Raw genomic sequence first — 27,709 nt, forward strand, 5'->3', positions numbered from 1 at the left:
TCTGCCCTCACTCCTCCTCTTCTCTGTCGTCCTCTACTTTTCTCCTTGGGAGAAATCTGAGTATATGTTTTGGTTGTGTGTGTATCATTTAAAAAAAATGTTTTTGCAACTAACAGCAGTCACCCTCATGTCCTTCAATTGTCACTCCAGGACAGGATCGGTGTTGTTGGCATCTTTAGTTTGCATTTTGCAGAATGTCTCTCCTTGAGTCATGTTAATGTTTTCCTATGAAAACTACATTGTAAGCTGTTAATATTGATGACAAGTTCTATTGAATTAGACTGGTTGTTCTGTTGACCAGCCCTGGCTGGTGTTTATTTGCGACCGTGCTTCTGCTGTGTTTTGACTTTGGACTTTTAAGCAGGACGTTAGCAGCTGTTAGTCTGTCTCTCTGGGCTGTGTTGGTTATTGACTCTCTGTAGCGCTGTGGTTGGATGGCCCAGCGCTGTGCTCACAGACAGACTTCAAAGTCATTCAGGATGGTCACGATCGTACTGCTGTGACTGCGGTCCATGGCCCGTCCCAAAGCCTGGTCCTTGGAGCGTTGTTTACACTCGCCTGACAGTGATGCAGAGGGCAAGATGGCGCTGAGCTGGCTGCTGGATGTTTAGGGGACGAATTTGAGACCTTGTAGTTGGGTTGTGTCGGGGCCGCTGCAATGACGAATGGCAATTGACAGCTTCAGGGACAGGCCACAGGTTTTTGATGCGTGATCTCTTTAGATGCAATCTATATATCATCTCTAGCTCTGTTCTGCCTCCCCTTCTCCCTAATTGAAAGTTTCCATCGGTGCCTCCTCTCTCTCTCTGACAGAACGTCCTGTTGGGGAGAGGGATGACTAAATATAACTCCAGTGACCACACAGCTATTGTGTGCCTTATTCCTTTGCCCTTGCAGGCAGCCTTGTTTTGAGTGTGTAAGTCACGGTGTGTGTTGTCAACACATGAGCCAAACTACCAGATAAAGTTTGTTGGTGGTGTTCTGTTATTGGGGCTGATATGCAGCTAGCGACTGGGCCTAGTGTTGGATGAAGCTGTCACAGGAATGTGAGACTGGCTCCTGCAGTCTTTTTGTCAGCATAGAGAGGGAGAGGATGAAAGGACAGTGAGGGATGAGGGACAGAGGAATAAGGGACTTTGCTAACAGAGATGTCTTTGTGCTCAAAGGAAGACCCCCCTCGGAAAGAGGTGAAGAAAATGGAAACCATTGTGTCGCACGTGCAAGTGCTGCAGTGAAAGTTGAAAACCTGTCCTCTCTTTCCCCTCTCTCTCTCCCTCTTCCCTCCCTCCCACTCTCTCTCTTCCCTCCCTCCCGCTCTCTCTCTTCCCTCCCTCCCGCTCTCTCTCTTCCCTCCCTCCCGCTCTCTCTCTTCCCTCCCTCCCGCTCTCTCTCTTCCCTCCCTCTCTCTCTCTCTCTTCCCTCCCTCCCGCTCTCTCTCTTCCCTCCCTCCCGCTCTCTCTCTTCCCTCCCTCCCGCTCTCTCTCTTCCCTCCCTCTCTCTCTCTCTCTTCCCTCCCTCCCACTCTCTCTCTTCCCTCCCTCCCACTCTCTCTTCCCTCCCTCCCGCTCTCTCTCTTCCCTCCCTCCCGCTCTCTCTCTTCCCTCCCTCCCGCTCTCTCTCTTCCTCTCCTCTCTCTCTTCTCTCCTCTCTCTCTGGTTTCTCTCTCCTCTGTTGAATGACCTTGGGAGATCAGAGCTGAGCGAGTGCTTCCTATAGCTGGTTTGAAGCAGAACCAAGGGCAAAGTTAACAGGGCCAGGTGGACAGACTGCTTTGACACGGGTCAGGGCAAGCACAAATTTCAAGTACAAAATCGACCATGGATGGATCACAACATATGCATGCAATTCTAGCTGTGTGTTCTGGGTTAATCTGTAATTCACTGACTGGCTGAGAACGAGAACCATCTCCTTGTTTTTGTTGTGCTTGAGTAGATCATTTACCCGGCAAATTGCAACACTGCCAATTTCTGTTCCCTCTTTTTTTGGGGGGGGATTTTAAGGTTGGGGGGGGGGGGGATTTTAAGGTTGGGGGGGGGGGATTTTAAGGTTGGGCTGTATACAGATTTTCATACTGTTTCTGTACCATCCCGGGTATACGGTATTACCGAATGTGCATACATGGAGCGCTATTTCTAAAAACTAAACCCTTTTATTCTTTTTTATAAAAATGTTGACGCACAAAACAATTTAGACACCAGGGATATTGATCCAGGAGGGGATTGAATGTCTCTGCTGTGACCAAGAAGCTTGGTCTTGATATCTAGCCACTTAGATAACAAGTTAGCAAACTAAATGCATAGCTGGAGTCCTGAGCTGGATATCATTTATTTGACACGTTAGATTTCTTATAGTTCTGCTTAACTTATAGTTCTACGCAGTGGCATAGCACACCACCCTGCAAGCCCCTGGGAGGTGGCATTTCGTCGTTATATGGTATAAACGGTATATCACCACAGCCTATTGGGTTTTTACTTCTGCCCTGAATGAATATATCTAGTTGTTTTGAGTTTGGTATGCCGCTGCCGCTTTGCCATAATAGGCCCCATAGGATTCAACAATGATTTATTCTGGTGGATTTTTTCTTTTCAGTTTCTCTTAACTCAGTTACAATTTTCCCCATTGCTTTATATAGAGATGTTCATGTTCACGCTTGTCCTACACTGTTTTCTCCCCATACTGATTTTAATTTGAGTAGAACTGGATAGAGCAGCTATACTGAGCTTCCAATGTCAATTCATAACAGGAAAAGGAAAAAAAGCATGACAATTCTGACAAAGTACCTGTTTTGGATCAATTACGCCCCAAAAAACACAGAATTTCACTTAGGCATGTCAAGATACCACCATTTTACAAACGATACCAGGCCAAGTATCACGATACCGAGTTGTATCGCGATATCACGGTGGGGGAAAAAAAACCGGTGACCTAGCGTCCTGTTTGATCCGTCCCCCGGATACTTGTTCTCTAAAAATCTGTCACTGCAATTCACACTTCTACTCAATACAACACATTGAATTTAACGTCACACTGTTCACTGTTTTAATAGAATACGGCATAGAATGGCTGATTTGCTCATATTTGCAAAGACCTACCTGTGATTTGGCTGGAGGAATGGGAGGAAGGAATATACATCAGTGGAGGCTGCTGAAGGGAGGACGGCTCATAAGAATGGCGCAAATGAAATGGCATCATGCGTTTGATACCATTCCACTCATTCCGTAACAGCCATTACCACGAGCCAGTCCTCCCAAATGAAGGTGCCACCAACCTCCTGTGATATACATGCGTAATGATCGGCAGGTCATTGTCAGAAAGAGGAAAACACTGCATGGAACCTTCTTTGCTTTCCAGTTAACACACACACACACACACTCTCTCCCTTCCTCACACACTCGCTCTGTCTCCCTCACCCTCATAAACACACACACACACACACACACACACACACACACACACACACACACACACACACACACACACACACACACACCACTCTCGCTCTCCCACAACACACTGCTCCCAACTTTTAAAACGTTAGGCACCAAACAGAATTTAAAGAATTATAGATTTACATCTCTTGAACGCAATCAACTTGCCAGATTTAAAAATAACCTTACTGGGAAATCACACTTTGCAATAATCTGAGCACTGCGCCCAGAAAAATACGCGTTGCGATACAGACTAGACGTCATGTTGGGGAGATCTAAAATCGAAAATACTATGTAAATAATCCATTACCTTTGATTCTCTTCATCAGATGTCACTTCCAGGTATCACAGGTCCATAACGAATGTAGTTTTGTTCAAAAAAGCTCATCATTTATGTCCAAAAATCTCCGTCTTGTTAGCACATGATCTAAGCCAGCCGGACTTCTCGTCATGAACGAGGGGAAAAAATATATTTACGTTCGTTCAAACATGTCAAACGTTGTATAGCATAAATCATTAGGGCCTTTTTTAACCAGAACATGAATAATATTCAAGGTGGACGAATGCATACTCTTTTATAACGTATTGGAACGAGGGTAACCAACATGAACTCGCGCGCCAGGTGTCTAATGGGACATCATCGTTCCATGGCTCTTGTTCGGTCAGATCTCCCTCCAGAAGACTCAAAACACTTTGTAAAGGCTGGTGACATCTAGTGGAAGCAATAGGAAGTGCCAAAATATTCCTCAGCCCCTGTGTTTTTCAATGGGATAGGTTTAAAGTCAATACAACACATCAGGTATCCACTTCCTGTCAGAAAATGTCTCAGGGTTTTGCCTGCCAAATGAGTTCTGTTATACTCACAGACACCATTCAAACAGTTTTAGAAACTTTAGAGTGTTTTCTATCCATATATAATAAGTATATGCATATTCTAGTTACTGGGTAGGATTAGTAACCAGATTAAATCGGGTACATTTTTTTATCCAGACGTGCAAATGCTGCCCCCTAGCCCTAACAGGTTAAGGAGCACCAGAAAGAAATAGATATTTGATATAGTTTAGGTCTATATGAATCCTACTTGTGCCAATAACATTTGCCTAAACCAACTGTCAAGTTACCATGTCTTTAGCTTGTTAGGTAACATGACTGAACAACGTTGTCTTATCAAACCAATAAGTAGTGACCCGGGATTAGTTTAAAACGGCCCGTAACATGGTTTGTGAAATTATATAAAATGCCGCAAATAGAAAATAAAAAAAGGCATATCCGGTAATATGGGTAATTTTTTTAACCGTTTAGGCTAGAGACAAGACCTCCAGTAATATGGGTAATTTTTTTAACCGTTTAGGCTAGAGACAAGACCTCCAGTAATATGGGTCATTTTTTAACCGTTTAGGCTAGAGACAAGACCTCCAGTAATATGGGTCATTTTTAACCGTTTAGGCTAGAGACAAGACCTCCAGTAATATGGGTCATTTTTAACCGTTTAGGCTAGAGACAAGACCTCCAGTAATATGGGTCATTTTTAACCGTTTAGGCTAGGCACTTAACCCCAATTGCTGTAAAAAAAAAAATAATAATGTATTTGGGATGTGGCTGGCAGATTACATCTGCCACACGTGATATGCGCATGGAAGTGAAGTGGATATTATTGAACCTGCGCATACAAGAGACTAGTGGCTGTTGCTTAAATTCACCTGAATTTATAAACAGAACTGACTTTATAAACAGAACTGACTTTATAAACAGGCGCCAGCAGGTTCTTTAGATCTATAGGGCAAAGAAAGTCAATAGTATCATATGAAACGATACTACAGTATTCTAAAATGTTGGTATCATAATTGGCATGATGTTCCTGCACCGTGATATTATCGTGGTACCTGTATATATAATTTCACTCGCAAAAGGCTGATTTCGTGATTGGGCCTGTTTTTCTGCTAAACAGAATCCTACAGGGCTTGCTTTTAGCGACTTTCCTTGAGTTGACCTTTTTGCATTGTTGCAAATTTCAAAGCAGTCATGCTTCTACAAAGTGACCCCCGCTAAGGACATTGCATGCAGCTTGTGCAATATGTACCCTCTTACTTTTGGCACTGTAGGCCTATCATACATAATTTACTGATAGCCTAGCTAGCTTATATAGCCTAGCCATAGCCTTTGGTTGAATAATCATCCAGAGTATTCTGGTTTTCATCAACGTTTCAAAGTTACTTAGTGCAGACTCTCGTAGGGGAGTCTCACAAGTCTGGATTAATGAGTTAGCCAGAACTTATTTTTTTAACCAGTCAGGAGTCATGGTACCATGGCTAGAGGCCTAAATCCTTACGCTATTCTTTAACCTGCTTCAGTCCAGGTCATCTCAGAGGGCAGTTGTTCCTCTGACTGCCTCCGGGTTTTCTCCTCATCCTCCTCCTCCTCGGCCCATTAACTGTCATACTCTGCTCTCCTCAGTCCGCACTACTGTGACCTCCATTCAGATCCACCAGCCAGGTCATTAAGGAAGCTATTAACTTACTGCTCAGAATTAGTGTTTCACTCACTAATTTTCTGTCCATCAACCATGCTTTTACTTGAGCAGTGAACACCTCTCTATAGAGAGTGTATTTCCGTTAGGTAGCTAGCTACTTTCAGTACAGGAATCCAATCTGAAAACTCACCCTCTCTTTTGTGCCTTTGGCTTCCACCTTGGGGATTCTGAAAGGACAGTACAGGTACAAGCAACATGGTAGTACTGAGCGATTAGTGCTTTTTGAGGCCGGTTTGGTTTAGATTACTACAAAATGTTGATTCTTTTTTTTATGCATTATGTGGGTTGAATGATGTAACAACACAGAATAAAACAATTCTTAAAAGTCCCATGATGGTAGTGACTGCCCATTACTACTTATTAACCATCAATTATTCACATTACTTTAAAATATTTCAGTTGGGTATATTACTTAATTTGTTTTGATGACTTCATTATTTAATTCCAAGACATCTTATCTCTATAGAGCAGCAGCTTATGCTGTCTGACAATCACTATTTTACTAGTTCTTCAAAGTAAATAAGTCTTCTTGGGTATGATGTGACAAGCTTGGCACACCTGTATTTGGGGAGTTTCTCCCATTCTTCTCTACAGATCCTCACAAGCTCTGTCAGGTTGGATGGGGAGCGTTGCTGCACAGCTATTTTCAGGTCTCTCCAGGAATGTTCGATTGGGTTCAAGTCCGGGCTCTGGCTGATCCACTCAAGGACATTCAGAGACTTGTCCCGAAGCCACTCGTGCATTGTCTTGACTGTGTGCTTAGGGTCATTGTCCTGTTGGAAGGTGAACCTTCACCCCAGTCTGAGGTCCTGAGGGATCTGGAGCAGGTTTTCATCAAGGTTCTCTCTACTTTGCTTCGTTCATCTTTCCTCTGATCCTGACCAGTCTCCCAGTCCCTGCCGCTGAAAAACATCCCCACAGCATGATGCTGCCACCACCATGCTTCACCGTAGGGATGGTGCCAGGTTTCCTCCAGATGTGACGCTTGGCATTCAGGCCAAAGAGTTCAATCTTGGGTTCATCAGACCAGAGAATCTTGTTTCTCATGGTCTAAGAGTTTTTAGGTGCCTTTTGGCAAACTCCAAGCGGGCTGTTATGTGCCGTTTTTACTGAGGAGTGGCTTCTGTCTGGCCACTACCATAAAAGGCCTGATTGGTGGAGTGCTGCAGAGTTGGTTGTCCTTCTGGAAGGTTCTCCCATCTCCACAGAGGAACTCTAGAGTGCTGTCAGATTGACCATTGGGTCCTTGGTCATGACTTGGCTTTTGATCTGACATGCACTGTCAACTGTGGGACCTTCTGTAGACACAGTTGTGTGCTTTCCAAATCATGTCCAATCAATTGAATTTACCACAGGTGGACTCCAAGTTGTAGAAGCATCTCAAGGATGATCAATGGAAACAGGATGCACCTGAGCTCAATTTCAACTCTCATAGATGGAAAGTTTCCACCATTTTCCTTGCACCTATCCAATTCTTTCCGATGTAGTTATAGTTCAGTCCACAAGTGCCCAGGTAAGGGAATGTCATTGACAGTTTGGACCTGAGCCCTGAAGCTGTTGTGAGCGTGTCTGTGGCCAACCTGCCAGGGGAGAGCAGCAGAGAGGCTGGGGCTGGCAGGAAACAATGCTGCTGATTCAGCAGATCCTGCTGCTTACTGCTGCTGAACACCATTGACTTGAGAGAGGAGTTGGGATGGTCAGCGCTGCCTAAGAAGCACAGGCACATAGCGCAGGTCAGGAGAAACCCAACACTGCCATCGCACTCACTCACTCACTCACTCACTCACTCACTCACTCACTCACTCACTCACTCACTCACTCACTCGCATCACTCGCATCACTCGCATCACTCACTCACATCACTGAAGGGCAACGGAACCGCAGAGAAGAAAACAGCACAGTGGAACACAGCACAGTGGAGCACCCCTCTAAAATGTGTAGTTTTGGCACACAATGCCACATATTTCTCAAGTTTTGAGGGAGCATGTAATTGGCATGCTGACTGTAGGAATGTCCACCAGAGCTGTTGCCAGAGAATTGAATGTTTAGCCAACTCCAACATCGTTTTTAGAGAATTTGGCAGTACGTCCAACCAGCATCACAACCACAGACTACATGTAACCACGCCAGCCCAGGACCTTCAGCTTCTTCACCTGCATGATCGTCTAAGACCAGTTATCTAGAAAGCTGATGAAACTGTGGGTTTCCACAACTAACTGTGGGGTTCCACAACTTCCACAACTAACAATTTCTGCACAAACCTTTCAACTGTCTGAGGAAGCTCATCTGCATGCTTTTAGCCCTCACCAGGGTCTTGATCTGATTGCAGTTCGGCTTCGTAACCGACTTCAGTGGGCAAATACTCACCTTTGATGGCCACTGACCTGCTGGAGAAATGTGCTCTTCATAGATGAATCCTGGTTTAAACTGTACCGGGCAGATGGCAGACAGCATGTGTGGTGTTGTGTGGGTGAGCGGTTTGCTGATGTCAACATTGTGAACAGAGTACCCCGTGGTGGGGTTATGGTATGGGCAGGCATAAGCTACGGACAACAAACACAATTGCATTTTATCGAAGGCAATTTTATTGCACAGAGATACCGTGACGAGATCCTGAGGCCATTGTCGTGCCATTCAATCGACACCATCACCTCATATTTCAGCATTATAATGCACGGCTCCATATCGCAAGGGTCTGCACAAAATTTCTGGAAGCTGAAAATTGATGTCCCAATTCTTCCATGACACATACGACCGGGTGTTCCAGTTCTTTCCAATATCCAACAACTTCACACAGTCATTAAAGAGGAGTGGGACAACATTCCACAGGCCACAATCAACAGCCTGAACAACTCTATGCAAAAGAGTCGCACTGCAGGAGGCAAATAGTGATCACCAGACATTGACTGGTTTTCTGATTCACGCAACTGCCTTTTTTAAGGTATCTGTGACCAACAGATGCATATCTGTATTTCCAGTTATGTGAAATCCATAGATTAGGGCCTAATGAATGTATTTTAATTGACTGACTTCCTTATATGAACTGTAACTCACTAAAATCTTTGAAATAGTTGCATGTTTCCCTCTTTCATTCCCCCTCCCTCCATTTCGTGTGATTTTTTTGTTTTGTTTTTGTCTGCGACGTTTATATTGAATGTCGTAGGGTCGCTCAGAGAGCTGGAAAATTTTGTCACATCTGAGAGAGCAAAGTCCCACTCCTGAGGTAGGTAGTTCAGTCAGCTGAGGTTGGGTGGGTGTAAGCGGAGACAGCTGGGGTGGTTAGGCTCTACTTATTTATCTCCTAGTTAATTGAAGTGTGTGCTTTTTTTTAACCCCCCCCCCCCCACACACACACACACAGCGGAAATTGCACTGTTGCTGTGGTAATTGGCCTGATAGTCAATTGTAATGGTGTTAAGTGAATCATCTAATCATCATTTCTTATCTGGATACCAGTTGGAGAAAGTGCACACACACACACACACACCACACACACACACACACACACACACACACACACACACACACACACACACACACACACACACACACACACACACACCTTCCTCTCCTGCTGCATCCATCACGCTGGACCGCCTTGGAGCTGTAAAAATAGACAAACAAAACGGTGTTGCTGGAAGGAGATGTGTCCTTATTCTGTTATTTATTCAGACAACGTGTTTCTTTGCTTTGTCACTCAGACCAGAACAGGAACAGGTACAGATACAAGTAAAGGAACAGTCAACTAGACAAGGACATAAGAGGGCATTCGGTTTGTCATTGTAGGCTTAGCCTGACTCCACCATAAGATTAAAAATCCCATCACCGTTACCTTCATCTGTGTCCTCTGGAGTGCTGGGATTTTTTTGTAGGTGAAATTAAACTAGACACTGGGTAGCCCAACTCATCACAGCCACTTTTAGAGGTCAGTTGCTGTCTAAGCCCGCCACAGCATCAGCCCTGGTTGATTTATCAACCTCTCCACCCCCTGACTCCATTCTGATTGATTCATCAACTCCCCTGACTCCATTCTGATTGATTCATCAACTCCCCTGACTCCATTCTGATTGATTCATCAACTCCCCTGACTCCATTCTGATTGATTCCATTTGAAAATAATGGAACGAATGCTCTTGTTTTTTATTTATTTTCATACTGTCTGTGTTTTGAGCAGCTGGAGGACGTGCGCTCAGCTGTGGCCAATGGCTGAGAGACCGGGCTAGTCTTTATGTGGTCATGCTTTTCTCTCCCTCTTCCCCTCTCATCATCATGTCTGACCCACATAGCTGGTTGGCATAGCTGTCGCACTGCTACAGCCTGCCCTACCCTGTCTCTTACCTCCCCCTGTTCCAGCCTCTGGCACTTTGTCTCATCATGTACAGTTAACCAGCATTAATCCAACGGACACACACACCACACCCAGCTATTAGTGTTTCCCTTTTCCCTCGTTGCCTGCCCATTCTTCCCAGGGAAGAAGAGAAAGGGAGGGAGATGGCTATGTAGACTCTCCAGCACTGCAGGCTCAGACAAGCAGGCCAATATTCACAGCAGAATTCCTGGCATGCCATAGTAACCTGGCGTGTCCCTTTTCTTGGAGCCAGACTCCGGCCTCACGTTACACAATGACGTGTGTGTGTGTGTGTGTGTGTGTGTGTGTGTGTGTGTGTGTGTGTGTGTATTTTGGTGTTTGAGTGCGGTGGGGAGTTGTTATTCGAGGGATTGGAATAGAGCTCTATTTAGGATACTCTGAGCTCCTGGAGTGACACACACACACACACACACACACACACACACACACACACACACACACACACACACACACACACACACACACATCGGGCACTCAGGCCTGTCGTCAGACTTGGGGTCACTAATACCCCACACATGAGACTGGTCTCTGTTCCACTCTATTGGTGTAAACTTCCATGACCATAGAAGTGGAGTTTAGTTCGCTGTAATACCCCACACAGTGACGTGACGGACCAGGAGCTGTAATACCCCACACAGTGACGTGACGGACCAGGAGCTGTAATACCCCACACAGTGACGTGACGGACCAGGAGCTGTAATACCCCACACAGTGACGTGACGGACCAGGAGCTGTAATACCCCACACAGTGACGTGACGGACCAGGAGCTGTAATACCCCACACAGTGACGTGACGGACCAGGAGCTGTAATACCCCACACAGTGACGTGACAGACCAGGAGCTGTAATACCCCACACAGTGACGTGACAGACCAGGAGCTGTAATACCCCACACAGTGACGTGACAGACCAGGAGCTGTAATACCCCACACAGTGACGTGACAGACCAGGAGCTGTAATACCCCACACAGTGACGTGACGGACCAGGAGCTGTAATACCCCACACAGTGACGTGACGGACCAGGAGCTGTAATACCCCACACAGTGACGTGACGGACCAGGAGCTGTAATACCCCACACAGTGACGTGACGGACCAGGAGCTGTAATACCCCACACAGTGACGTGACGGACCAGGAGCTGTAATACCCCACACAGTGACGTGACGGACCAGGAGCTGTAATACCCCACACAGTGACGTGACGGACCAGGAGCTGTAGGCGACTAATGTGATTGATCCATTCAGCTTCATGCAGCGATCTGTCGTTAGGCACGTCAACACACAGGATTGATGGGCAGCTACAGAAATAGTATCGACCCGCGATATATTTATAATTCTATGTATTCTAATTGTAAGTTCCTAGAGCTCTGGCCAGTGCAGCCTTTGGGTGCCATTGTCACTCAACTTGTCGGTTTAGTTGGTTCCTGCGGTAGATCCTAGTTTAGTTGGTTCCTGCGGTAGATCCTAGTTTAGTTGGTTCCTGCGGTAGATCCTAGTTTAGTTGGTTCCTGCGGTAGATCCTAGTTTAGTTGGTTCCTGCGGTAGATCCTAGTTTAGTTGGTTCCTGCGGTAGATCCTAGTTTAGTTGGTTCCTGCGGTAGATCCTAGTTTAGTTGGTTCCTGCGGTAGATCCTAGTTTAGTTGGTTCCTGCGGTAGATCCTAGTTTAGTTGGTTCCTGCGGTAGATCCTAGTTTAGTTGGTTCCTGCGGTAGATCCTAGTTTAGTTGGTTCCTGCGGTACATGTTGTGTTTTTGTCTGATCCTCTCGCCTCTCCCCTGTACAGTGAGCATGTCTGCAGATTCGTTTGGCGCCGGGGGCAGCGATGCCCAACAGAACCTACAGTCCTTCTGGCCCCGCGTCATGGAAGAGATCAGGAACCTCACGGTGGTATGTCACGGCCTCCCTCTGATTGAACGCACGCGCGGACACACACACACATACGAAGGCACACACATCACACCTCACAAGTGGTTTCCACATGACCTGCCCCTAACACCCCTTGGCTCTGTTTCAGAAGGATTTTCGTGTGCAGGAGTTGCCTCTTGCCCGAATCAAGAAAATCATGAAGCTGGATGAAGATGTGAAGGTAGGAGGCAGGTCCTGCCTTCTGTGATTGCTCTATGAAGTCTTCATCAACACCCCACTCAGATAACAAAATATAGTATTTTGGAGCTGAGGTGTGGCTACACGGCTGGCTGAAAGGAACACAGCATCCATTAGCTCATTGTGTAGGAAACATTTTGACTTGGCACGTTATTTGCAATCTTACTACCTCCTATGTTGAGTCCCACGTCACATTCTATGTTGATATATACGAACTGATCCCATTAGACCATCATCAGCTTATCACCCTGCAGGGCTATTCCTGCTCTGCTCTGAGAGGACAGGCATGGGGAGTGTGTGTCCGTATCCGAGAGAGATAAGCAGTAGCAGCTTAAGTGTGAGGAGGAAGGTCAGCAGATCACTAACATACTGGACATCTAGCAGGAACCCTTCTGCTAGCCATGACCCAGAGTGTGACAGAGAGGGTGTGACGCTAGCCATGACCCAGAGTGTGACGCTAGCCGTGACCCAGAGTGTGACAGAGAGGGTGTGACGCTAGCCGTGACCCAGAGTGTGACAGAGAGGGTGTGACGCTAGCCATGACCCAGAGTGTGACGCTAGCCATGACCCAGAGTGTGACAGAGAGGGTGTTATGCTAGCCATGACCCAGAGTGTGACAGAGAGAGGTGTGACGCTAGCCATGACCCAGAGTGTGACGCTAGCCATGACCCAGAGTGTGACAGAGAGGGTGTGATGCTAGCCATGACCCAGAGTGTGACGCTAGCCATGACCCAGAGTGTGACAGAGAGGGTGTGATGCTAGCCATGACCCAGAGTGTGACGCTAGCCGTGACCCAGAGTGTGACAGAGGGGGGTGTGACCCAGAGTGTGACGGAGAGGGGTGTGACCCTAGCCGTGACAGAGAGGGGTGTGACGGAGAGGGGTGTGACGCTAGCCGTGACCCAGAGGGGTGTGACGCTAGCCGTGACCCAGAGGGGTGTGACGCTAGCCGTGACCCAGAGGGGTGTGACGCTAGCCGTGACCCAGAGGGATGTGACGCTATCCGTGACCCAGAGGGGTGTGACGCTATCCGTGACGCTATCCGTGACCCAGAGGGGTGTGACGCTATCCGTGACCCAGAGGGGTGTGACGCTATCCGTGACCCAGAGGGGTGTGACGCTATCCGTGACCCAGAGGGGTGTGACGCTATCCGTGACCCAGAGGGGTGTGACGCTAGCCGTGAGACCCAGAGTGTGACAGAGGGGGGTGTGACGCTAGCCATGACCCAGAGTGTGACCCAGAGTGTGACGGAGAGGGGTGTGACCCAGAGTGTGACGGAGAGGGTGTGACGCTAGCCGTGACCCAGAGTGTGACAGAGAGGAGTGTGACGCTAGCCGTGACCCAGAGTGTGACGCTAGCCGTGAGACCCAGAGTGTGACGCTAGCCGTGAGACCCAGAGTGTGACAGAGGGGGGTGTGACGCTAGCCGTGAGACCCAGAGTGTGACGCTAGCCATGACCCAGAGTGTGACAGAGAGGGTGTGACGCTAGCCATGACCCAGCAGCTCCTCAGCCTGCAGCCTGCCTCACCGACCACCTCCCGCCCAGGCCAACTTCTAAATGTCACTCCGTGGAAAGGTTTTCAAAAGGTTAGGTCTCTCCCCTTTAGCAGCAAGGGATACATGCGGTCTATCTATACAGATCTATACAACCCTATCTAGCTGTGTAGGTTACTGAGTGTGTGAGGTTGTAATGTGTGTTTTCTCTGTGTGTATCTGTTTCCTGTGTCTGTATGTGTGTGTTCCCCGTTTCCCCTTAGTTTTAACATGTCATCTCAATGTCTCCATAGATGATCAGTGCAGAGGCCCCAGTGCTGTTTGCCAAGGCAGCTCAGATCTTCATCACAGAGCTCACACTGAGGGCTTGGATCCACACTGAAGACAACAAGAGACGCACCCTACAGGTCAGTCACACCCTCCCTAGTGTGTATAGAGGTCACACACACATTCACACAGACAGCACATGCAGACTGCTGGCACAAGTTCACGTGTAAAGACCTCACGCATGCAGACTGCTGGCCCAAGTTCACGTGTAAAGACCTCACGCATGTAGTCTACTGGCCCAAGTTCACGTGTAAAGACCTCACGCATGTAGTCTACTGGCCCAAGTTCACGTGTAAAGACCTCACGCATGTAGTCTACTGGCCCAAGTTCACGTGTAAAGACCTCACGCATGCAGACTGCTGGCCCAAGTTCACGTGTAAAGACCTCACGCATGCAGACTGCTGGCCCAAGTTCACGTGTAAAGACCTCACGCATGTAGTCTACTGGCCCAAGTTCACGTGTAAAGACCTCACGCATGTAGTCTACTGGCCCAAGTTCACGTGTAAAGACCTCACGCATGTAGTCTACTGGCCCAAGTTCACGTGTAAAGACCTCACGCATGCAGACTGCTGGCCCAAGTTCACGTGTAAAGACCTCACGCAGTGTACTGGTCCCAGTGTGTGTGTGTGTGTGTGTGTGTGTGTGTGTGTGTGTGTATAGAGGCCCCACACGGCCATCCCCTGAGGACCTGCTCTGTTAAATTCCTTCTCTCTCCGCGTCGACTGTGAAAGCAGAGCTCGGCTCCCGTGACCCACTTTTACTTCGAATGCCATTTTGCCTGCTCTCTGATCCCAGAGCCAGGGGAATTACATGGATCCTGGAGTGATGAAAGGGATGGCGAGAGTGGGAAAGAGGGAGAGCCAAAGTGAGAGAATGAGTTGGGGTGTGCAAGAGAGAGGGAGGAGAGACACAAAGTGAAAGATTGTGAGAGAGTGTGTGGGAGAGAAGAGAGAGAAAAGAGAGTGTTGATCAGAGTGGTTTGGAAAGCCAGGGCCAGTCACACCTGGGTGTTAGAGGGTAGACCAGCCAGTCAGCCACACACTGAAACAACTTCTTTCATCTCCATCTATTCACATACCTGTGTGTGTGTGTGGGATACTGCTTTGCACAATATCTTGGCAAATTCTGTCCTTCAACATGGCTTCATAACACTGAATTACAGTCAAATCGCACTCCTATAAATTCAGAGTGAAAACGTCATTCGGTTGAGCTTTGTTAACCTTGAAATAGAATGCCAATTTGGCATGTTAATTCCATTTCTACAACACTGATGGTGATACGTCTGGCGTATGCTCCTAGTCTGTGTGTGTTAATAAGACAGCTCTGCTTTCAATCACACTCTCTCTCTCACACACACACTCCGGCTCTCGCCAGAGTTCCATTGTGCTAACAGCACGCCGATTAGGGTCACCATGGTGACACTCATCAATATAACAACTGTGGATGTGACCCGGTGTTACCAGATATTAATCACAGCACTATAAATAGACTGATGGGGGGTACTTAATATCCAATGGAAAATCACACACACACACTCTAGAAGGGTGAGCCCAGTAGGACAGTGATGCTAAGAATAAGTCACAACACCCAATGTTGTTCATCTGGTGTTTCTTACAGTGGGCCCATTCCTGCTGTTTTTTACATGGTGAATGTTCAGGCTGGGACCTCAAAATACGATATTGTTACGATACTTAGTTGCTTCTCACTAGTTAAAAAGAAGATATAGGATGAAAATACAGGAAGTTTTGGTGCAGGTACAGCCGACTAGTGCTAGCTAACGCTACCTAGCAAAAAGAATATTGAAAAAAAATTATTACAAAAATACAAATAAAAAAATATATAATTTTTACTAATCAATACTTGGAGTCAAAGTATCGATATATTGTCCAAAATAGTATTGCGATATGTAACTTTCACTAGTGAACGTTGTGTGTGTGATTGAAGTAGGCTTTTACAGTTCCACTGTGAGCGAGCTGCTTTTAGTATTGTTTACAAAGCTGCAGAATGTTCGGGTTTGACCTAGTTTATATAATCTTCTGTCTTTTCTTCAATCGTTTTCAAAAAGACTATATTTGGAGAGAGCAGCAGAAGCAGAAAGCCAGTTTTATATTTAGTCTAGTTTCTGCACATACTGAATAAGGAGCCTAATGTTCACCCTCAACTCTTATCCTGTGTTTCAGAGGAACGACATTGCCATGGCGATAACAAAGTTCGACCAGTTTGACTTCCTCATCGACATCGTGCCCCGGGATGAGCTCAAGCCCCCTAAACGACAGGTAGTGTGTGAGAGTCCATCTGCATTTCATTTCAGGACCCCGGCAGGGTGTAGTACCACTCCTGGCAGCCTGGAGGCGCTGTAAACATCCTTGACTGGAAGCTGGTGTTCGGTCAGCGAGGGCTTTCAGTCGGATGTTTGCAGCGTCTGGCTGACCCTTACCTCCAACATCCCACAACAGTACCACCAATACCCCATAGCTTGTAATCACAATCAACATAATCACCACTGTGTTAACTGATGCCCTCTGCCACCTTACAGTTTGATGGTGGTACATGTTTTAGACTAGGCAGTGGCTCCCAAGCATTTCTAAGTTGTGACCTACCTAAAATGATGGTATTCTATCAGTAGATCCATAAATCAATATAGTTGACCAGATCTGTGGCCAGGGGTGTAAACATCCTACACTCTCAGCTGTGACATCATCGAGCTGGGAGAGGGGTGTTTACACTTCTGGTGACGGGCGAATCGGCAACCTCCTACGCTACCCCATGGAAGATCAACCAACCAGTAGCTTTTAGGGAACTGTTACCCTGTACCTTGCCCATGGCATTGCTCTAACTGATTTTGGGCTGTATATTATGATAACTAGGCACAAAGAGGGTACAGGCTTGTTAATGGTTGATCATGTCCAATGTGTCACTAAATTAGATTTCCTTTCACACTTTATGATTTTAGAACATTCTCAATAATGTATCAAGGCCTTGTTTTTTTATGAATGGAAATGATCCCTTTCAGTCTGAAGTGTTCTTGTGAAAAATGTTGTTGATCGTCACAGTGATAATGGCTTAACTAATGCATTTACTTTCTGTTCCTATTATTTTTATTTCTTATTGTTGAGAAGGAAGCTGCTAGTAAGTGTTTAGTTGGACGATGTATACCATGTGTATCCCGTACATAAGACTAATAAAACGTGAAAGTAATGGATCCTCTGGGAATGTCCCAAATGGCACCCTATACCCTATAAAGTGCACTTGTTTTGACCAGGGCCTGTAGGGCAGACCCATAGGGCCCTGTTCAGAAGCAGTGCACTACCTAGGTATTATGGTGCCATTTGGGACATGACCTCCATTCAGAATCACATTACTCATCCATCCAGAGCTTATTAGTTATTTATCGGGCCTCTCGCTTATTGTATTACGCTGGCAAAATAATTAATTAAGATGTAATGGACTGATATGCTTCTCTTTCTGCCCTTCACTCTGTTATCCTCCTCTCTCTCTGTCTTCCATTCTCACCCTCTCCCCCTGTCTCTCTCTCTTCCTGTGTGTGTGTACAGGAGGAGGTGCGTCAGTCAGTGGCCCCAGCAGAGCCGGTTCAGTACTACTTCACCCTGGCTCAGCAGCCAGGCCAGGTCCAGGTGCAGGGTCAGCAGCAGGGCCAGCAGCAGGGCCAGCAGGCCACAGGACAACAGACTACCACCATCCAGCCTGGACAGATCATTATCGCACAGCCACAGCAAGGACAGGTACGCTGGAGAATAGACACACACACACACCACACAGACCGCAAATAACCAGTAAGGTACCGCCATACAGCGTAGGCAAAGGCATATTATAAACTGGGTGGTTACAGCCCTGAATGCTGATTGGCTGACAACCTTGGTATATCAGAACTTATACCACGGGCATGACGAAACATGTATTTTTACTGTTCTAATTACGTTGGTAACCAGTTGATAATAGCAGTAAAGGTACGGGCTGTATCCAGGCACTCCACGTTGTCATGCTTTATATACCACACCCCCTTGGGCCTTGTTGCTTAAGTATAACACACCACACAGCCTGGCCGAACACAAGCTCTCCTAACACACCCAGTCAACAACCCTGTGAAGTCCTGTGTGAATGGGGGAATAACAGCACTAACACTGGATTTTATTGATATTATCGTTGACAAGCACAGCCGATCCCCACTCTGGCTTCAACTCTTTCCCACCAGCAGGGATGATTGACCCGTACACACCCAACACACACACACTCCCAGCTTTACAAGCAGTGGTCCAGAGCCATTTGATCTGCACACTTCAGTCACTCCCCTCTCCACTGGAGGTCCCTAACACATTAAACAGTAACACACTAGGGCTGCATCTGGTCAAAAGTAGTGCACTATGTAGGGAATAGGGTGCAGCCCTGGTCAAAAGTAGTGCACTATGTAGGGAATAGGGTGCCCTTTGAGACGCAGCCCTAGTGTGTTACTGTTTAATGTGTTAGGGACCTCCAGTGGAGAGGGGAGTGACTGAAGTGTGCAGATCAAATGGCTCTGGACCACTGCTTGTAAAGCTGGGAGTCCCTGTGAGACGGCTCTCCACCCCTCCACTGTACTTCTCTCTGAAGAGGAGGAACCCCCACCACCCCATCCCTAGTCTTTCTTCTCTGGTCCCCACCACCCCATCCCTAGTCTGTCTTCTCTGGTCCCCACCACCCCATCCCTAGTCTTTCTTCTCTGGTCCCCACCACCCCATCCCTAGTCTGTCTTCTCTGGTCCCCACCACCCCATCCCTAGTCTGTCTTCTCTGGTCCCCACCACCCCATCCCTAGTCTGTCTTCTCTGGTCCCCACCACCCCATCCCTAGTCTGTCTTCTCTGGTCCCCACCACCCCATCCCTAGTCTGTCTTCTCTGGTCCCCACCACCCCATCCCTAGTCTGTCTTCTCTGGTCCCCACCACCCCATCCCTAGTCTGTCTTCTTTATCTTTTCTCTTTTTTGTTCTCTCTCGCTTTTTTTTTTAATGCATTTTATTTTTCTCCCCCCATGCTGCCTTAAGTTCATTGAGCTGTCGCAGTTCCACAGTCGGGCCAGAACTGTTGCTACTGTTAATATCTGCTGCTGTTAATGTTACTGTTACTGCTACTACTGTTGTTGCTGCAGTCCACTTAGTCGCAGAGCAGGGAAGGTCACCAAATGACTGGCACCTTAGAAGAGTTGACTAGTCCAGGGTGCATCACTATTGGATAACAGTCAAGAGGCCAGGGGGTTGGAGGGATCAGAAGAACAGGCGGATAAAGCGTCATTTTTAAAAGCGAGAGTTATCTGGAGATTGAGAACGAGGGAGAAGGGTGAAGAGAGAGAGATCCTAAATCGTGTTTGTCTCCAGACTTGACTGCAAAGAGCTTTGTGTCACTAGTCGTCACTGTTGCACCAGTTCTGTCACATGCCCTCTCAGGTCACAAAGTCCCTAATGGACTGATCTGTTAGGAAACCAAACCTCCATTTCCTACTGTAGGATACATCTCTATATTAATATAACTACCATTTCCTACTGTAGGATACATCTTGATATTAATATAACTACCATTTCCTACTGTAGGGTACATCTTGATATATGTATAACTACCATTTCCTACTGTAGGATACATCTTGATATTAGTATAATTACCATTTCCTACTGTAGGATACATCTTGATATTAGTATAACTACCATTTCCTACTGTAGGGTACATCTTGATATTAGTATAACTACCATTTCCTACTGTAGGATACATCTTGATATTAGTATAATTACCATTTCCTACTGTAGGGTACATCTTGATATTAGTATAACTACCATTTCCTACTGTAGGGTACATCTTGATATTAGTATAACTACCATTTCCTACTGTAGGATACATCTTGATATTAGTATAACTACCATTTCCTACTGTAGGATACATCTCTATATTAATATAACTACCATTTCCTACTGTAGGATACATCTTGATATTAGTATAACTACCATTTCCTACTGTAGTATACATCTTGATATTAGTATAACTACCATTTCCTACTGTAGGGTACATCTTGATATTAGTATAATTACCATTTCCTACTGTAGGGTACATCTTGATATTAGTATAACTACCATTTCCTACTGTAGTATACATCTTGATATTAATATAATTACCATTTCCTACTGTAGGATACATCTTGATATTAGTATAACTACCATTTCCTACTGTAGGGTACATCTTGATATTAGTATAACTACCATTTCCTACTGTAGGATACATCTTGATATTAGTATAACTACCATTTCCTACTGTAGGGTACATCTTGATATTAGTATAACTACCATTTCCTACTGTAGGATACATCTTGATATTAGTATAACTACCATTTCCTACTGTAGGGTACATCTTGATATTAATATAACTACCATTTCCTACTATAGAATACATCTTGATATTAGTATAACTACCATTTCCTACTGTAGGATACATCTTGATATTAATATAACTACCATTTCCTACTGTAGGATACATCTTGATATTAATATAATTACCATTTCCTACTGTAGGGTACATCTTGATATATGTATAACTACCATTTCCTACTGTAGGGTACATCTTGATATTAGTATAATTACCATTTCCTACTGTAGGATACATCTTGATATATGTATAACTACCATTTCCTACTGTAGTATACATCTTGATATTAGTATAATTACCATTTCCTACTGTAGGGTACATCTTGATATTAGTATAACTTCCATTTCCTACTGTAGGATACATCTTGATATATGTATAACTACCATTTCCTACTGTAGGATACATCTTGATATTAGTATAACTTCCATTTCCTACTGTAGGATACATCTTGATATATGTATAACTACCATTTCCTACTGTAGTATACATCTTGATATTAGTATAATTACCATTTCCTACTGTAGGGTACATCTTGATATTAGTATAACTACCATTTCCTACTGTAGTATACATCTTGATATTAGTATAATTACCATTTCCTACTGTAGGGTACATCTTGATATTAGTATAACTACCATTTCCTACTGTAGTATACATCTTGATATTAATATAACTACCATTTCCTACTGTAGGATACATCTTGATATTAGTATAACTACCATTTCCTACTGTAGTATACATCTTGATATTAGTATAATTACCATTTCCTACTGTAGGGTACATCTTGATATTAGTATAACTACCATTTCCTACTGTAGTATACATCTTGATATTAGTATAATTACCATTTCCTACTGTAGGGTACATCTTGATATTAGTATAACTACCATTTCCTACTGTAGGGTACATCTTGATATTAATATAACTACCATTTCCTACTGTAGGGTACATCTTGATATTAGTATAACTTCCATTTCCTACTGTAGGATACATCTTGATATATGTATAACTACCATTTCCTACTGTAGTATACATCTTGATATTAGTATAACTACCATTTCCTACTGTAGGATACATCTCTATATTAATATAACTACCATTTCCTACTGTAGGATACATCTTGATATTAGTATAACTACCATTTCCTACTGTAGTATACATCTTGATATTAGTATAATTACCATTTCCTACTGTAGGGTACATCTTGATATTAGTATAACTACCATTTCCTACTGTAGGGTACATCTTGATATTAATATAACTACCATTTCCTACTGTAGGATACATCTTGATATTAGTATAACTACCATTTCCTACTGTAGGATACATATTAATATAACTACAATTTCCTACTGTAGGATACATCTTGATATTAGTATAACTACCATTTCCTACTGTAGGATACATCTTGATATTAGTATAACTACCATTTCCTACTGTAGGATACATCTTGATATTAGTATAATTACCATTTCCTACTGTAGGATACATCTTGATATTAGTATAATTACCATTTCCTACTGTAGGGTACATCTTGATATTAGTATAACTACCATTTCCTACTGTAGGGTACATCTTGATATTAGTATAACTACCATTTCCTACTGTAGGATACATCTTGATATTAGTATAATTACCATTTCCTACTGTAGGGTACATCTTGATATTAGTATAACTACCATTTCCTACTGTAGGGTACATCTTGATATTAGTATAACTACCATTTCCTACTGTAGGATACATCTTGATATTAGTATAACTACCATTTCCTACTGTAGGATACATCTTGATATTAGTATAACTACCATTTCCTACTGTAGGATACATCTTGATATATGTATAACTACCATTTCCTACTGTAGTATACATCTTGATATTAGTATAACTACCATTTCCTACTGTAGGGTACATCTTGATATTAGTATAACTACCATTTCCTACTGTAGGGTACATCTTGATATTAATATAACTACCATTTCCTACTGTAGGATACATCTTGATATTAGTATAATTACCATTTCCTACTGTAGGATACATCTTGATATTAGTATAACTACCATTTCCTACTGTAGGATACATCTTGATATATGTATAACTACCATTTCCTACTGTAGGATACATCTTGATATTAGTATAACTACCATTTCCTACTGTAGGGTACATCTATATGTATAACTACCATTTCCTACTGTAGTATACATCTTGATATTAGTATAATTACCATTTCCTACTGTAGGGTACATCTTGATATTAGTATAATTACCATTTCCTACTGTAGGATACATCTTGATATTAGTATAACTACCATTTCCTACTGTAGTATACATCTTGATATTAGTATAACTACCATTTCCTACTGTAGTATACATCTTGATATTAGTATAACTACCATTTCCTACTGTAGGATACATCTTGATATTAGTATAACTTCCATTTCCTACTGTAGGATACATCTTGATATATGTATAACTACCATTTCCTACTGTAGTATACATCTTGATATTAGTATAACTACCATTTCCTACTGTAGGATACATATTAATATAACTACCATTTCCTACTGTAGGATACATCTTGATATTAGTATAACTACCATTTCCTACTGTAGTATACATCTTGATATTAGTATAACTACCATTTCCTACTGTAGGATACATCTTGATATTAGTATAACTACCATTTCCTACTGTAGTATACATCTTGATATTAGTATAACTACCATTTCCTACTGTAGTATACATCTTGATATTAGTATAACTACCATTTCCTACTGTAGGATACATCTCTGATATTAGTATAACTACCATTTCCTACTGTAGGGTACATCTTGATATTAGTATAACTACCATTTCCTACTGTAGGATACATCTTGATATTAGTATAACTACCATTTCCTACTGTAGGGTACATCTTGATATTAGTATAACTACCATTTCCTACTGTAGGATACATATTAATATAACTACCATTTCCTACTGTAGGATACATCTTGATATTAGTATAACTACCATTTCCTACTGTAGGATACATCTTGATATTAGTATAACTACCATTTCCTACTGTAGGATACATCTTGATATTAGTATAACTACCATTTCCTACTGTAGGATACATCTTGATATTAGGATAACTACCATTTCCTACTGTAGGATACATCTTGATATTAGGATAACTACCATTTCCTACTGTAGGATACATCTTGATATTAGTATAACTACCATTTCCTACTGTAGGATACATCTTGATATAACTACCATTTCCTACTTTAGGATACATCTTGATATTCATTAACTTCACTATACCTGGATTTCACAGCTGCTATTCCTTCATTAATTCTGCACATCACTTCTGCTCTATGCAGCATTTCATTGTGCTCACATGCTCATTGTTGTGTGTGATCTGACGACACCTGTCTACTGTATGTGTGTGTGTGTTCCTGTGCGCTCTGCATGTGCTCGTAGTCATCTTTGTAAAGCTTCCTCTCTCTCTCCTCCCTCCTCCCTCCCCTCTTCAGGTGCTGCAGGGGGCCACAATGCAACAGTTACAGCAGGTGCAGGTAGCCCAGTCACAGGGCACACCCATCACGGTAAACACCGCTCCTCAGCCCCCTGTCCCCATCTGAAACCCCCTCCCAGCCCAGCACACCTCAGTGTAGGGTGAAGTTGCCCCTGGACGCTGATCGATTTTGCATTTCCCCCACTAAATGGTTAGCATTGGGGGAGGGAAAGCTGATCCTAGATCTGATCCTAGTGGAAATTTCACCCCGGAGGGCACCCCTCCACATTGAATCAGGAAGATCAGGAGGAAGCTTGTGTTTGGCTGCATCACTAGTTCACTGAGTTTACCCCCCCCCCCTCCCCCTCCCCCCCTTGCCCCGAAAGCGCTGCTGTCTCTCAGCAGCAGCCGGCTCATTAAAACCACCGTTAGATTTTTTATTGTTGCATATTAGGGACGTTAGTCAGATCCAATCAGCTATTCCTGGAGAGACTGGGTTGCCTGACACTACCATATCATCGTCTGTCAGCTTGTAGGATGAGAGGGGGTTTTCAAGCCTGCCTTGTCATCTCTCTCTGTGGTCCCACTCTAACTGTAATCTACTTATTAGGCCCAGGTTTTCCAGCCTAATGTCAATCATTACATGGTCACAGTCACCACAATCTCACCAGTTGTTTAAGAATGAACATTCTCCCTCTCCCACCCCCACCACCAGAGTGCTCCAATGACCATGCAGGTTGGGGACCAGCAGGTCCAGATAGTACAGGCGTCGTCCCAGGGCCAGACCCAGACGGTGCAGTCAGGACAGACCATGCAGGTCATGCAGCAGATCCTTACCAACTCCGCCGAGATCCAGCAGATACCAGTAAGAGGGAGGGAGGGAGGGAGATTCTCTCCTTGAGTGACCTAACTGGAAAGTGTAATCATTTCAAATTTTCTAATGAAATAAATACAACACATTTTCTTAAGTTAAATGTTGGCGATCAATCTCCAAACACACTGTAGATTGCTGGTTGAACCTTTTTCTCCCCAATTTTGACACTAACTAATTAGCTCAACGATCACAATGACATTTGTGTTGTGTTTCTATGACCTCCCCTGCCTAAAGTGGGTGTTTGTCTCCCCCGTGTGGTGGCTGTGTGCAGGTGCAGCTGAACACTGGCCAGTTGCAGTACATCCGGCTGGCACAGCCCGTCTCTGGCACACAGGTGGTTCAGGGACAGATCCAGACGCTGGGTAACACTCAGCAGGTACAGGTACTGAACAAGAACCTTTTCAATCTATAGTATCACATCATAAATGTGTGGACACTTCATCTCTATAATGTAGTCTCTGGTCTGGTATCACTATACTAGTTTATAAAATAACATTAACGTCATTAATGTAGTAACCGATACAAATATTATACGATTGTGTATTTCTATATTGTTTCATGAATTGACTTCTATATTGTCCATTGCCTTCAGTTGCATTTGAACAGAGGTGTAGGTTTTAATAGTGGCTGTGGGAACCACTGTGAATGACTGACTCCTCTCTCTCTGGTTTGTTCTCAGATTACACAAACGGAGCAAGGCCAGCAGCAATTCAACCAGTTTACCGACGGACAGGTAAGACGAACATCTCTCACTCCTGTCACACACATGCACACACCCTCCTCTCTCTCACCCTTTCCCTCTATGTCCTTACAGCAGTTGTATCAGATTCAGCAGGTGACGATGCCGGCGGGACAGGACCTGAGCCAGCCAATGTTCATCCAGTCCACCAACCAGACGGCCGACGGACAGGTCACCACGCAGGTCAGCGGAGACTGAGGCTCCGGAAGCATCCGCCTGACCACCAGACCACCCAACCATTGATCCCACCACCTGCTACCATCCATAAGGGCAACTGGCTCAAACAGCCAAGGGACCTCTTAGGATATGTCCCAAATGGCACCCTATTACCTACACACTATATAGGGTGCAATTTGGGATGTGCCCTCACGCTCATTCAATACACTGGTATGTGACATGATAATTACAAGGGACTCTCTGACAACAACAGTTCTATATTCAGTACACTGGGTCAGATACCAAAGGGACTGCCCGATAACTCTCTCTCATTCCCATGTCATATCATCTCTCTCTGCCTCCGTTAGTTCCTCCTGGCACCCACACTCACCTGATACGTTCCCCAGAAAGGCCTCACCTAATGCCCATTCACGACAGCCACACACAGGGTATCCAAATGCTGAATCCTCCAGGACCCAACTTTCCTCCTTTTTAGTGACCAACTCTCTGTTCTTCATCGGTGTCTGTCAACCCTTGCTGTATAATCTGTATGTCTTCTCTCTCTCTGTGAAGTACACCGTATAGAGGTGTCTTATGTTCTGTCTGCATCCCAAATGGCACTGTTCCCTATATAATGTACTCTTTTTGACCACGGCCTATATGGCCCTGATCAAAAGTAGTTCACTATATAGGGAATAGTGCAATTTGGGATGAATCCTATGGAAGGCTTGGTCCTTGTTTGGTCTACAAGAGAATATGAATCATGCCCTTTTGTTGTAATGTCTTAATGTGTAGACTTTAAAAGAAAAAACTATAAAGCCATACTTTAAGCTAGCGCACAATAATACATTGTAAATTGTATGTAAGACTCACACCAGCCGTGATGGGTCAATTCATAGTTTGTTGTTAGTTCCTCTTCGTTTTGTTCACATTGACACGACATGCCATCAATGAAAGGGCTTCTAACTGTATGATGGAGTTTGTATTTAGTGTGTATGACCCGTGTGTGTGCGTGCGTGTCCGTCCAATATTGTGCAGTATCTCTTCCCCATGTTCTAGTGATCATACCTCTTCAGTGGCCCTTCCATCTCTCTTTCCTCTTCCCCCTCTCATCTCTTCATGAATCACCACACTGATCACTATCATTCTTAGAGCAGGGAGTGGTTAGGCCTTTCTCTGCCTTATATGCAGTCTCTCTCCCCTATCCAGAGAGGTTTTTGGTTCTCCTTCCTTGCTCTTAGAGAAAGCCTAATGTAAAAAAAAAACATGACTTCACTGGAGCAAAGACCCCTTTTATAGTCTTTTCTTAATAGCGGTTGTACAAGGTTTCTTTTGAAATGACCATCCCTATCCCTTTTCCTTCCCTTTGTTATTTAGTAATGATCATTATCATAGCTGTTCTTCTTGTTGTTTTGCATGTAGTTTCAACTGCCAGCATGATATGCAATGGATAGGTACACATTTTATTTTTGATCTTTTTTGTAAGCAAACTTTGGGTTTGTGAGGAAAAAAATAATAACTAAATAAAAAAATAATACATGCAATCTTTAACAGAAAAGTTAAGTTTTTGTTGCAAATGTGCATTTGTGTTAGAGGTGATTGAAATCTATTCATAGCCTATTGGTAACTACCATATAGTACAACATAACCCACGTTTCCATCCACAGGTTTTAATGCGAGTAATACCATACAGACAAAAACCAAGACCGCTGTGATGGAAACAGGGCGTTTCGCTACAATTTTATAAATGCAGACAGAATGTATTAGTTTAACATGATGGGATCTTTTTGTGT

At 44.3% G+C, this 27,709-nt stretch overlaps 1 protein-coding gene across 13 annotated transcripts in view; it reads left to right on the forward strand.

The window, feature by feature from the left end:
- nfyc (nuclear transcription factor Y subunit gamma) overlaps positions 1-27,460 on the forward strand; it is a 40,919-nt gene extending 13,459 nt beyond the window's left edge. For 3 of the 13 annotated variants that reach the window (XM_014142800.3, XM_045693596.2, XM_014142802.3), the window contains exons 2-11: positions 12,111-12,214; positions 12,342-12,413; positions 14,217-14,330; positions 16,431-16,526; positions 17,805-17,993; positions 24,167-24,238; positions 24,863-25,012; positions 25,293-25,403; positions 25,701-25,754; positions 25,836-26,522. In XM_014142800.3, coding sequence (XP_013998275.1) covers positions 12,111-12,214; positions 12,342-12,413; positions 14,217-14,330; positions 16,431-16,526; positions 17,805-17,993; positions 24,167-24,238; positions 24,863-25,012; positions 25,293-25,403; positions 25,701-25,754; positions 25,836-25,958 — 1,085 coding nt within the window. In that variant the 3' untranslated portion in view covers positions 25,959-26,522. 13 annotated transcript variants of the gene reach the window in all.
- The last annotated feature ends 249 nt before the right edge of the window (positions 27,461-27,709 follow it).

Source organism: Salmo salar, chromosome 14 (genome assembly GCF_965601325.2).
Source record: "Salmo salar chromosome 14, fSalSal1, whole genome shotgun sequence".
In the NCBI taxonomy this organism is placed as follows: domain Eukaryota; kingdom Metazoa; phylum Chordata; class Actinopteri; order Salmoniformes; family Salmonidae; genus Salmo; species Salmo salar.